Source organism: Bos indicus, chromosome 29, assembly GCF_029378745.1.
Source record: "Bos indicus isolate NIAB-ARS_2022 breed Sahiwal x Tharparkar chromosome 29, NIAB-ARS_B.indTharparkar_mat_pri_1.0, whole genome shotgun sequence".
NCBI classification, from domain to species: Eukaryota; Metazoa; Chordata; class Mammalia; order Artiodactyla; family Bovidae; genus Bos; species Bos indicus.
The window spans coordinates 12,583,452-12,597,424 of NC_091788.1; the positions used below are offsets into that span (position 1 = coordinate 12,583,452).

At 43.6% G+C, this 13,973-nt stretch overlaps 1 protein-coding gene across 20 annotated transcripts in view; it reads left to right on the forward strand.

Annotated features, from left to right (window-relative positions):
- The window catches only part of DLG2 (discs large MAGUK scaffold protein 2), a 2,332,068-nt gene that overhangs the window by 2,307,233 nt on the left and 10,862 nt on the right, over positions 1–13,973 (forward strand). For all 20 annotated transcript variants that reach the window (XM_070783335.1, XM_070783336.1, XM_070783337.1 and 17 more), the window contains 4 exons: positions 2,796–2,846; positions 3,804–3,905; positions 7,561–7,733; positions 10,056–10,165. In XM_070783335.1, the coding sequence (XP_070639436.1) occupies positions 2,796–2,846; positions 3,804–3,905; positions 7,561–7,733; positions 10,056–10,165 (436 nt within the window). The remainder of the gene's footprint in view (positions 1–2,795; positions 2,847–3,803; positions 3,906–7,560; positions 7,734–10,055; positions 10,166–13,973) is intronic.

Sequence of the window (13,973 nt, forward strand, 5' to 3'; positions counted from 1 at the left end):
AGACCTGTGCTTCCTGTAAGTTAGACGTAAACCAGAAAGCAACAGGTAAATGAAGAACTACAGAACTCTGTTCTAGCAAAGTTAATCTAAGCTATGTTGCTTTGTCCTAGTTTTTTAAATCATGCATTATACATACTGACACCAAATATTTTATTTAAGGTTTGCCTTTAGAATGTCCCATCAGAACGATTTGCAAGGCCATGGAAAGAGATTCTCCTGGGAACACGAGGTGTTCTCTTTATTTAGGGGAAACCACACTTCCCCAAAGGAAAGCGTATAGACAGAAACACAAAGTGGAACCTATCTTTGGCTTCATTGCTCATCCTGACTTGTACCACTAAAAGCAGAATGCAAATTCATTGGTCTCTTTCTTTATGTTAAGTACTGAGGACACCTTGGATAACTGGTATGGGGTGCCCAGTCTCGTGCAGAGACATAAGTATCACTTGATATTTATTCTTTTTTTGCATTTAAAAAGTTTGCAACTTTTTCAATTATTTCTGTAACTGACATTTATTGTAATTATCTAAAGCCCTGAAAGAGAAGTTAAATTGAACCATAAATGTGGGAAAGTAGCTCCATAGCATATTCTGTCACCTGATATTTAAAACCTGTTATCCTACGGGCAGGAGTCCCCTCTCACATATTAATCATTCAGGGAGATTTCTCCTGAAAGTTAGTACGACACTACAGTGTTGGTCTGCCATGCTTCTATCTCTAAAGCTATGCTTTCTTTTTCCCCAACCATTTTTACACTTATCCTCTGAATTCCTATGTCCTCTGCATATGTCAGCCTTTAGATAACTAGAGCTTAGCAATCATTCTCCTTTATTACTTTTGACCCAGCTTCTGTAAATTTCAGTTGATTCATTTTTTTAAAGGGGATCATTTTTTTTCCTGAATTAAAAAAAATATATATGAATCTGATTCCTCACATACCAAATCCCTGCCCCGATGTGGGAAGCTCCCCTGAACACTTTTTGGAGCAGTCATGGGTAGGTGCCACTTAGAGGAAGCACCGGGGCCCCTTCTCCGTGACTTAGGAGGTAGCCCAGCCATGCCATTCTGAGAGTGGACCCTGCTTGAGGGTGAGGCGAGACGTGAGGTGGGCCTGGGGCCATTTCCCACCCCAGGGAAGACATCCGTATTCACTGCTTTAGCCATAGATCACTTAATTTCCCCAGATCAGCCTTGTCATTATCAAACCTGCCTGTAATACTAACTCCTTTCATGAAATCAATTCATCCTCCAGAGGCTGTGGCTTCTGAAGCAGCAGCACATGGTTCTGACCTGACTCTGAAAGTTTCAGGGGCTATGAGGAGATAGAGCAGTGAGACCCAGTGCCCTTTGGTTTCAGAAAAAACTACCTCGGGGCTTCCCAGGTGGCGCTAGTGGTAACACACCTGCCAATGCAAGAGACTCAGGTCCGATCCCTGGGTCGGGAAGATCCCCTGGAGGAGGGCGTGGCAACCCACTCCAGTAATTCTTGCCTGGAGAATCCCCATGGACAGAAGAACCTGGCGGGTATAGTCCATGGGGTCGCACAGAGTCTGATACGACTGAAGCGACTTAGCACACACACGACACTTCTCCTCTGTAGGACAGCATACAAAAAGCCCTTTTCAAAACTTAAACTATTTCCCCACCAAAGACAGTCAGTCCTAGGCCTAATGTGAATGAAAGTGTGGAGCCGTCTAAGTTGGCAGCTGAATGAGACGAATCTCATGCCTAGTTCAACTGGGCAAAATTGATGATTAGGAAAAAAAAAATTGGCAAAAGCCAATTTATTTTCCATGCTTGTATGTTGACTTGAGGCTCACTGAATGAGAAGGCTTATAGCAAATGACACTGGAAGGGTGGAAAATTATACTCCATGGTCTGCCTTACTTTTCAAAGTTTCAAGGCTAGATTTAGCAGTGATTAGAAGAAGTGATCAGAGAAGGCAGTGGCACCCCACTCCAGTACTCTTGCCTGGAAAATCCCATGGACAGAGGAGCCTGGTAGGCTGCAGTCCATGGGGTCGAGGAGTCAGACACGACTGAGCAACTTCACTTTCACTTTTCACTTTCATGCATTGGCGAAGGAAATGGCAACCCACTCCAGTGTTCTTGCCTGGAGAATCCCAGGGACGGGGGAGCCTGGTGGGCTGCCGTCTATGGGGTCGCACAGAGTCGGACTCGACTGAAGCAACTTAGCAGCAGCAACAGCAGCAGAACAAGTGATATAGGGCCCTCCTCAGTTTTTTATCTTCTTAACTGACCCAGCATTTTCTTGATGAATTAACATTAAAGTCTTCAGAGCCTTGGAGTATATAGACTGGTGAAGCTTTTGTCTCACAAATGAAACGAGCAGACACTTGCTTTTGAACAGTGTGTTTCTTTGGGAAATAAAATGGAAGGTGAAAGGTCCAGAAATTCTGGTAATGTAGCAGCGAACTATTGGATGGAACCTCTCCTTGAACTCAAGGGGTTCCTTTTAGGTAGGAATGCTGGGCGTGCAGCCACAGTGCTGCATTTCTCAGTGTCGGACGTAAGGCGGTCTCTTACATCACTGCCCTGCTGAACTGCAGAAGGCCAGCCTCCTGTCGTTCCTCCGACCAGCGACCACCTGACTCTGTCACGGTGCCAAACAGTTCTATGAGGGTGAAGGGAGGTGGGGAATGGTTGAAGGAGGGAGAGAGCAAGGGAAATTAGCCCTGAACTGGGTCTGTTTCCTGGGCTGCAGAGCAGGGCTTGTAGCTGTGGCTTGTGACTGGTTGTTAGTCCACTGTAATTTTTCCTTTTTTCTCTTCTCAGGAGGACAAGAAGATTGCATTCTCTCTTATGAGCCTGTCACAAGGCAGGAAAGTAAGTTTCTTAGCATGCTCTGGTTCCTGATTTCCAGGCTGTAACAGGTGACCCCATTTCAGGAGGGAAATAAACTGCTTAACATGCAGCAGTTCCCAGGTCAGACCCTGCTCTTTCTTTGGCCCTGTGGCCAAGCAGACACCTTCCCTGCAGCGAGTGGGCAGTGACAGCTCCCAGGAAGATGGAGCTGCCCTCTGGAAGAATGATCCCTAATAGGAAGGAGCACATCCAAATTATAAAGAGCACCACTTACAGGATCGATGGGTAAAATCCTCCTGCAGGTTGATGTTCACTTAGTATTGAGGGCTTTCTAGCGGGGCTTCTAAGAGAGAAGCCACCTTCCGGGCTGCTCCAGAAGCCTGGGAGGAATTTATACCGAGGCTGATGGCTCTTGACAAAGATCACAGAGAAAATTCAGGCATCAGAGGAGGAATTGTACCAAATGAACTTTTGAGTTCCTTGTAGCCCCGTGATTACAAAGGAATTGGGAAAATCCAAGCAGAGAATGGGGAGTATTTTGAACTAAGGAAAAGAAAGTATAAAAACCTAAGATGAAAAAAAAAAAAAAAACCTAAGATGTCATTACTACTAATGATGACTTTTGAAGTCGTTGCCTAAACAATGGTCAAACAGCTACTTTGGAATCTTTTTTTTCTCCCACTCAATTGACTAAACTCGGTAGTGTTTTGATTGTTGTATAGGCATACGTGAAGAGTAAGCAAAACGTCTCCAAATGTTTTTTTTCACTGACATTGCAGTTGCTTTTCCCTGTTAGTAAATTCTGGAAAGTAGACTCAGCCAACACACTCGGTGTTAAAACATCAGTTTCCTATGCAGGGCTCTCCGGGCAATTTATCCACCGAAGTAATAGCCTCAGTAGTTGCTAGTGTTCGGCAAGTTTGCCCTAAGATCCCCAAGTCGGACTCCTCATCTGCATCTTCCTTTCCCTCTTTGCAGTAAACTATACCCGACCAGTGATTATTCTGGGCCCCATGAAGGATCGGATCAATGATGACTTGATATCTGAATTCCCTGACAAATTTGGCTCCTGTGTGCCTCGTAAGTATCATTCATCTTTCCTCTAGAAATAAAGCATGGCTGTTTTTGAGATGGTAAAATGTAACTCCATTTTTCCAGTAGTCTCCAGTGATTCAAATACCGTCAGTCACCTAATATCTGAGCATCTCATTTCATTCTGCCAAATACATTCCATCTATACTGCCATGCGTTATTCTCTATTTAGTGAGTAAATGATGTGGTACCCGAGAGGGCAGGATGAATGCTTTCTTTGTAACTCCCATGGTATTTAAGATAGCATAGGATTATTGATAGGCCTTCATATTTTCTTGTAGATTGGTCGAAATGTTACTGAAGCCTCTTTTCCCACAGAATGATGCTACAAGGCAAGTTTGTTTGTCCAACACACAGCAAGCCAAATGCTGAGACGCAAGGTTTACAGCAGAGAAAGGGCTTGTTTATTCATGAGACTGCCACTCAAAGAGGTTAGAGAAGAAATCTCAGACTCACCTCCCCGAAGCCAGGGGCTGGGGATATTTGTGGGATGGAGGAGCAGCATAGTCTGAGGTGTGGGGAGCGTGGGGAAGGGTGATTGAAAATGCAAAGATAAGGTATTCTCATTCTGGGCGGGTGCAGGTAAGCTTCAGGCTTCATCATGGGAAGCAGATTCAGAAAATGTCAGCATTAGCATGTTCTGAGGGTGGAGTTTGGGGCCCTCTGATGTTCAAAGGTCACCAGGTAGACACTGACACTTGTCCAGTTGGAGGGTCGGTTGTCTTAACCACTCTTAACCACCTCAAGCTCAAACTGGACACAGCTGACTCTGAGTGCCTAAAACACAACTCAGGCAACACATTGTTGAGGTTATGTGATGCTTGAAAGATATGCAATTTTTTTTTTTTTTTGTAGTAGCAACAAAGTGATCAGTGAGGGCAGGTTACAGGTTTAATGGGTCTAACTAATGATCACCCTTAGTTACAGTAAGAGAGATCAGAGACAATGCTATCTGTTAAACTCATCTCAGGATGACTTAGGGCCGTGTGTCAATCAATACAAAACAGCCTTTCCTTTCCCTTTGAAGGATGAAGACAAGAAAGAATATAAAGTTTTTACCCTCCTCTCGGAAGGAAATGGCAACCCAATCCAGTGTTCTTGCCTGGAGAATCCCAGGGATGGGGGAGCCTGGTGGGCTGCCGTCTATGGGGTCGCACAGAGTCGGACACGACTGAAGTGACTTAGCAGCAGCAGCAGCGGCGGCCACTGCTTTCTTGTCCTTATGGACAGCCGTCAGGCCCCCCGGTCCCTCTGACACATCAGGACAGCCCTCCCTGCAGAGTCTGTCTGCTCTCCTTGCTGCTGCTCCCCACTCATCACTTCTGTCCCTGCTCCCACTGTGCCACATGAAAATGCTAGAGGCTTTCTGTGTGTGTAAACCCACCAGGAAATTTTAATTTATTAGACCACTGAGCTCTTAAATCTGATCTCAGCAGATATTTCTTTCTCACTCAACATTTTTTAAGCTCTTGGCTCTGAAGTGTCTCTTACATTTCAGGACTGCAAATGTCTGCTGGAGTACAGGAGGATAGCGGGATCGCACGTGTGCAGTGCATGGGCAGGAGGGAACAGGGACAAGTGTGCTGGAGTACAGGAGGATAGCGGGATCGCACGTGTGCAGTGCATGGGCAGGAGGGAACCGGGACGAGTGTGCTGTCTGGTGAAACGGTCCCGGCAAGGGTTCTGGGTAGCCGTCTTGCCACAGAACCTAACCTGAAAGAGACTCCAGACAGAAATGATCAAGTCAAACCCTAGTCCATTTGTTGCAGCCCCCAGCTTGTTCCTCTACTTATGAAAGGAAAAAAAAAAAGAAATTCCTGTAGCACCGTTTCACTACCCCTCCACCTTGCATCGTCTTCTTTCTCTTTTTTAAGTAATGGCACTGTTTTATGAAAATCAATACATGTTCACTGTACAAAACTTGGAAAATGCTTAAGAGTTAAACAAGAAAAATAAAAATATACAGAAAATCTCAGAAGATACCCAGAGATAACATCCCTGCTAATATTTTCATAGATTTCTACCTATTCTTTCTTTTCATGCATTTTCTCCTATGATTTGGGTACATGTCAAGTATATACGTTTTTGCTTAATATTGTTTAAATTTTATGTAACTACTTTAAATATTTATTATGTCATAATTAGTCCTTTCTTATTTAGAGTTTTTTTGGTTTCTCTACGTCTCAATATTATGAGTTATAACGCAAAATACAATTATAATTTATATGTTATAATTATTTATAATTTATCAATTAATACAGTGAACATCTTTAAGGATAAAACTTTATCTGAAATTTTGATAATTTTTAAAGATGGATTTCTAATACTATTTGGGTTAAAGATAGAAACTATAGTTTTAATGCTAATGATAAATGATATGTAAGCCAGTATATCCAGAACAATATCATTTCACTTGTAATCAATATAAAAATTATTGAACTTTTATAATTCTTGGTGGTAAGAGTTGGAAATCCAGTGTGTACTCTGCACGTGTGGCCCAGCCCCGTTTTAATTGCTCTCGAATGCGGCTACAGGTGGCCACAGTGAGCAGTACAGGTGTAGCGCGTCTTACCGGCTCCTGTGTGCTTTTCTGTTAAATACAATTTTTAAAGGTTACTTTCCATTTCCAGTTATCACAGAATTATTGGCTACATTCCCAGTGTTGTACACTACATCCTTGAGCCTGTCTTACACCCAGCACTTTCTGTCTCCCACTCCCTAACCCCGTACCGCTCCTCCCCTCCGTAACCACTGGTTTGTCCTCTGTATCTGTGAGTCCGCTTCTTCTCTGTTATAGTCACTAGTTTGTTGTGTTTTTTAGATTCCACACATGAGTGATACCATGTAGTATTTATTTTAACATTTTTTTTGATTTACAATGTTAAATTATTTTCTCTTCTCTTCTTACCAAGAAGTTTAACCAGTTCTAACTATGATTAGAGCTGATTGATTTTAGTCCCTTCGTAACTGTGATGGTATCATTTTACATCTTTTAAAGTCCCTGAATATATTTACACTATATGTCCTTTTTTTTGTTCATATGAGACGTTTTTTACTTCTTCGCTTGTCCGTAATCTTTTATCATGTGCTAGACATTGTGATGCTACATTATTGAGCACTTGGATGTTGTTATCAATATCTTCCTTTATAGAGTATTAAGTTTTTGTTTCAGCAGGCAATAATTTACTGACAAGTCAGCTTCTTTGAGTTTTGACTTGGTTTTAGACATTGTGAAGGTAGGTCTAGAGTAAGTCAAGAGTAACCTCATAAAATGCAACCGTTCTGGGGTCTCAACCTAATGCACAGTCCGTCTGAACTTCAGGGTCTCCTAGCAATCCATGGCCTCTAGACTCTCCGTTTGGAAATGAAAATGGAGTAAATGCAGAGTCCCCTCATGTGCTTCTCCTCAGTGTCACAGCTCCAGCACTGTCTGTTGTCCAATGCCTGAAAATACACATCCATACATTTTGTTGAGTTTTATAGTTCTTCACAGTGCAGGGCTAAGCCTGGTACCTGCTACTATGTCATGGTCCTTCACAGCACAATCTATGTTGAGGGTGTGTGCTAAAAAAAAAAAAAAATGGGTATAACAAGTTTATGAATATAAAGTTACCTTATTTTCATCTTTTTTCATTTTATAAAGATACCACAAGGCCAAAGCGTGACTACGAGGTGGATGGCAGAGACTATCACTTTGTCATTTCCAGAGAGCAAATGGAGAAAGACATCCAAGAGCACAAGTTTATAGAAGCCGGCCAGTACAATGACAACTTATATGGAACCAGTGTGCAGTCCGTGAGATTTGTAGCAGAAAGGGTATGTTCTCCAGTCATCTTACACCTCCCCTGAAGAAGGTACCCAGGTGGCAAACTGCATTTTTTTTTTTCCTGGTCATTACTCTTCCCTGATTTCATTTGTAAATTTTGATTCAGTATTCCTTTTAAGACCTCTGAGCAGAGAATCTCTTGAGAGCAAGGTCATTAATCTTTGTTCTAATCTCAATAAAGTATGCTGACTGACCTGACAGGGGAGAGGAGAAAAGGGGGCTTATAAACCCAAAGGCAATTAACAGCTTGAAGTTTATGGAAATTCACTTTGTCTTTGACTCACTTTTCTTTGGCCCCAATAACTGAACTTGTTCTAAAACCTTGGTCGCTTTCGGTTGTTTAGATCAGAATCCTCAGTTCTTTTTGTTAGTAGGAGTTTACTTTTTATCTCCCTGAAAACTTGAGATGCTTCTGGTGGAAGGGTAGACAGATGAGGCGGACTGCCTGGCCTGTTGCTGGCAGATAGTCTAACTCAGAGGAGGCATAGATGAAATTGTGTGTGCAAGTCGCTCAGTCGTGTCCAGCTCTTTGCGATCCCATGGACTGTAGCCTGCCAGGCCCCTCTGTCCATGGAATTCTCCAGGCAAGAATACTGGAGTAGGTTGCCAGTTCCTTCTCCAGAGGATCTTCCCAACCCAGGGATCGACCCCAAGTCTCCTACACTGCAGGCAGATGAAATTATCCTGCTGATAATTTCAAGGGCAAGGACATGAGAAGACTGTGTAAGGGCAAATAGGATAGGAAGACCCTTGAGATCTGCCTCGAGAAGGATCCTGATCACCTGTGAACACCGAGGACCAATGTCACAGAAGAAGAAAATAAAAAGTTAAGAGCCCATCGTATTTGTTATATAAGTAATATTTGTTGGGTTGATTTGATTTGACACAACTTCCCCCTCCCCACTTTTAATGTTTTAGTTAAAAAACTTCAATGAGAAATATTCACATTTATCCGAGAATACAGTAAGAAGGTGGGTCAGGTTTCTTCTCTCTGGGATGCTGGCTTCTTTGAGCAATATCACACTGTTTCACATCACTTTTCTGGATCATTGCATCTGTTCTCCTCGAACATGAAGACACAGCCTTTGTTATCTCAAACCTTTCTGACCAGTGAATATGCAAACTTCATCCAGGCATTTTATGTAACTGTCACATTTCACAGATAGCAAACTTGGAATATATTAAGTGATAAAAAGTTGAGCCATCTCACTGTGTTTCTCCTGTAAAAGCTCAAGTACTCGCTGGCCTCTTTATTTTTACGTGGATATTATGGATGAGCTTTTATTCCCCTTTGTTGATTTAGGACTGTTTATATCTGCATAGTATGCTTTTTCTCTTCTTTGTAAAGTTCTTTGGGCCTCAGGGTAATGAAGCCATTTCCCTCCAGGAGGTAGAACATAATGTGTGGCAAATGTGTCTACTCCCCAGAAATACTTTATAAAGCAGTTCCTTGCTCTGAGCACTCATTGCAGTGGAAGCCAAGTTAAATGAGGTATGCTACAATGTAATAGGGTTTTTATTTGTTAACAAACCAAAAATTTACATACGCTATGCAAACCTCTCTCTCCACAGTTAAGATAAAATACTTAAGGTCACTCTCTGTGTCTGTCCTCGCTCTGTACTAGATGGAGCATATCAAAGGCAGGACATGTAGAAACACTCAGCAAATATTTATAAAATTGGTTACCATTCTTCCAGATTTAGCACTGGCCAGGGTGAGACAAGGAGGTATTTATTTATTCCAACCAACTAGACTTGGGTTTGAGGCTTAGCACTGAGACCTGCGTGAGTTTCTACTGTATGTACTGCTGACATGAGCACTGGGCAAGTTAGTATTCTTAAGCCTTAGCCTTCTCTTCTGTAAAATGCGGTTGACAATTCACATGTCATAGGTGGGGAATTCCTTCTTTGACTAGTTGGGAATTTCTTTTCGACGATTGTCTTCAGAGATGGTTTATGAGGGTTTCATGAGAATGGACTCAGTCACATTATATATGGCTAGATGGCTTCCTTGTGCAAAACATCAGGTATTTATTTAAGGAAATAAATAAAGTTAGCTGAGATAACTTTAGTAAAATGTCTACTCTGTTGGCTGACACTTAGTAAAGGAATAAGAAACATATTACTGCAAACATTCGGCGATGACCCTCTATACCAACTTTTATTTATGCTTTGCAACAATTCTTTTCAAAATTTGAAGAAATGTAGTATCTTTTACCTCCCTCTAAAGCATACTTACTTTTTTTTTCTTTTGCTTTGATTATAATCATTCTCCCTGGATTAACACCGTATTTTTCTTTTCCTTCTCCCAGGGCAAACACTGTATACTTGACGTATCAGGAAATGCTATCAAGCGGTTACAAGTGGCCCAGCTGTATCCCATTGCCATCTTCATTAAACCCAAGTCTCTGGAACCTCTGATGTAAGTGGAGGGCAGCAGCAGCCTTCATCCAGCCTCTTGTTCCATACGACAGAGCAAACTGCTAATAGCTCTTTGCCATAAATGTTTACACATGGGAATTGCCGTTGTCAATTTTCTTAAGCATTCCCTTTTTTAATGATAGATCAAAGTTCTTTTGAACCACTAGAGACACAATGTCAGTAATTCCTGAAAATGTCTTCGCTAATGTTTCTTGATTTTTATTTTGTTTCACAAGTTGTTTTTGTGTATGACTTTTTCATTTTGTCTCCTTGTTTTGAAAGTAGGTTGGTTTGTTTTTATTTTGTCTTGCTTTGCTTTCCAAATGATAGGAAGCAATCGTCTTTAAATTGTCTCTTACTTATGAGAGCAATTCCACTGGTAAATCTTTTTAAATGTGTGAGTTTTCGTAGCGGGGAAATTTTTCAGACTCTCTCCATGGGTGTTTCACATTGTTATGGCATAGAATTCTTGTGTTCCTTAATTAAAACCTCATGTATATGGACCACTAGCCTTAAAATGGCAACCCACTCCAGTGTTCTTGCCTGGAGAATCCCAGGGACGGGGGAGCCTGACGGGAGGCCGTCTATGGGGTCGCACAGAGTCGGACATGACTGAAGCGACTTAGCAGCAGCAGCTTTATAGGGAGTTTTATTAACGGCCTGGCTGTAAAACACCTACAGTCTTAACCAATAGCTCCAGACCTTTGCACATTTATGAACAGGGAGGAAAATGTATGGCACAGCCTCTTTTATTCTTTTTATTTATTTTAATTACTTTATTTTTCTCTGTGGTGGGTCTCTGTGGCTGTGCAGGCTTTCCTCTAGTTGCGCACGCGGGGCTACTGTCCAGCTGCAGTGTGCAGGCTTCTGACCGCAGTGGCTTCGCTTGTGCAGAGCGTGATTCTAGGGCGAGCGGGCTTCCGTAGTTGCAGTTCCCGGGCTCTGGAGCACAGGGTCAGTGGTCGTGGCTCATGGCCTTAGTTGCTCCACCTGTGGGATCTTCCTGGACCAGGGATGGAACCCCTGCCTCCTGTATTGGCAGGCGGATCCTTTACCAATGAGCCACCAGGGAAGCCCTATTCCTTTTATTTTTCAGAGGACTTGTTAAATATCATCCTTCAAAAACTGGGCAGATATTCATGATCTGGCTATAAAGGGACAATATTTGGGGGGATGCTTTGATAGAAATTGGGGGCTTTGTTTTGTACACCCTCTTACACAAAAGTGATGCTGTAATAGCCTTAAAGGTAGAAGAGCAAAAAGGCTAAGAGCGGGGACCTGGAAGCTGGTCAGGCGTGGTTCTGCTCCTTTGCCACTGTTCAGTTATGTGAGCTCGGGCAATTTGCTTGACCTCTGTAAGACTTAGTTCCTCAGCTCTAAACTAGACACATTAATAATGCAGACGTCAGAGAGCCAGTGTACAGATTAAACAAGATCTTAAGTGTAAAGTTCTCTATACCATTTTTGGCATACAGTAAGTACTTACTAGGGGCTTTCCAGATGGCACTAGTGGTAAAGAACCCGCCTGCCAATGCAGGAGACATAAGAGATGCTGATTCAGTCCCTGGTCGGGAAGATCCCTGGAGGAAGGCATGGCAACCCACTCCAGTATTCTTGCCTGGAGAGTCCCATAGGAGCCTGGCGGGCTACAGTCCATGGGGTCACAAAGAGTCAGACGTGATTGAAGTGACTTAGCACAGCACACAGCACAACCACTCACTAACTGGTAGCCGTTATTACTATGAAAGATTCCAAGTAACTTTATTGTAAAAGGAGTGGAACTACTTTATCATTACAAAACAGGTGAACAGTGCCTTTCCCAAGAGGCGCAAGAGATAACACCAGTGCCATTGTAAGAGCCTTGCCCAAATGTGCCTCCGTTTAGGCCTCGAGGCATTAGAGCATTTGACAGGGTTCACAAGTGAACCATGAAGTACTGGAAAACAGTGTTTATGGAAAGACCAAGGAAAATGAAATCATTCATCCCAGAGGTGAAAGCAGTTACTTGTCAAGGATCGACCGGTTGTTTAGCACCTTCCCTGGGAGGAAGAAGCTATAGTAGCTGGAACTGCAGTCTACGAGGATTAAGTTAAACATGTAGTCAGTCTTTGGGGCAATTGCCAGATGTGTATCTTAAAAGCAGAATTGCAGGCAGACGCTTTACCGTCTGAGCCACCAAGGAAGCTAAAAGCAGAATAGATTCCCATAAATAAGAGATGGACAAAAGTTCTTACCAGGATGAAAAAATAAAGTGAGGAGGTCACTCTTCATACCTTCCGCCCCATGAATTTAGGCATAAAATTACATCATAAAGGCCTTTGGGAACTTCCCTGGTGGTCCAGTTTCTGAGCCTCTGTGCTTCCAATGCAGGGGGCCTGGCTTCTATCCCGGTCTGGGAACTAGATCCTACATGCCACAACTAAGAGTTTGCATGGTCCAGTAAAGATCCCACGTGCTGCAAGTGAGCCTCTGTGCAGCCAAGTATTTTTTTAAAAGAAAAACAAATAAGAGCTCTGCCCACAGCCAGCACATGGAAAAACAGGTATTGATGATAAAATAATGGTTGTTGGCTTCCCAGGTGGTGCTAGTGGTTAAGGACATGCCTGCCAACGCAGGAGACATAAGAGACATGCGTTCAATCCCTGGCCAGGAAGATCCCCTGGAGGAGGGCATGGCAACCCACTGCAGTATTCGTGCCTGGAGAATCCTCATGGACAGAGGAGCCTGGTGGGCTACAATCCACGGGGTTGCAAACAGTGAACACGTGACGGAACTGACTTAGTACTCAGTAGCATCCCTGAGTGGAGAAGGCAATGGTACCCCACTCCAGTACTCTTGCCTGGAAAATCCCATGGATGGAGGAGCCTGGTAGGCTGCAGTCCATGGGGTCGCTAAGAGTCAGATACAACTGAGCAACTTCACTTTCACTTTTCACTTTCATGCAGTGGAGAAGGAAATGGCAACCCACTCCAGTGTTCTTGCCTGGAGAATCCCAGGGACGGGGGAGCCTGGTGGGCTGCCATCTGTGGGGTCACACAGAATCGGACACAACTGAAGTGACTTAGCAGCAGCAGCAGCAGCATCCCTGAGAGCATGTATTAAGTTCCTCCTCATGTCAGCTACTGTGTTGAGCACTGAGCAAAGTGAATTAAGCAGCCACACATTTCCCTACATAAAGGTGATTTATAATCTGAGAAGAGCCTCATAAATATTATTAGTACTGCTAACATTAATAAGACGAAGAGAAACATGTCCCCCACCTCCTGGAAACAGCATCTTAAAGGCCCATTTCAGAAAGAGCAGAGTAAGCTTTCCCATCACAAACAAGCAGTGGGTAAGTGGCTTCCCGGGGAAGGGAGGCCTGGGGGAGAAGAGCAGCTGCACGTTTGGCTCAGCGTGCCCCTGGGGACGTTCCCATCTGGTGCTCAGCAGGAGAAGGCCGGCTTCCTCCACAACTGCAAGACGACTTACTTAATCTGGCCTTAGGGCCCCGTCACGGCCACTTGTGACCAAGGAGAAGTAAGCGTGCTGAAGGCTGCACCCCACGACGAGACGGTGAATCTGACCTCACTTGCTGCAGCCGTTTGCGTAGTGCAACACCAGTGACATTCAGACCGATGGGATCGTGTTAGGAAACGCTGGATGTTTACTTTCCAGTTCAGTCTTTCTGAGGGATTACTTCAGGAGCAAAGCTGGCATGAACTGCGCCTTCCCCAGGGAGGGGTGAGTGCCAGGTCAGCTGGAACCGCAGCATGGCAGCTGCCACATTTGGGACCAATACATCATCACACACAGTGTCCTCAAGTGCA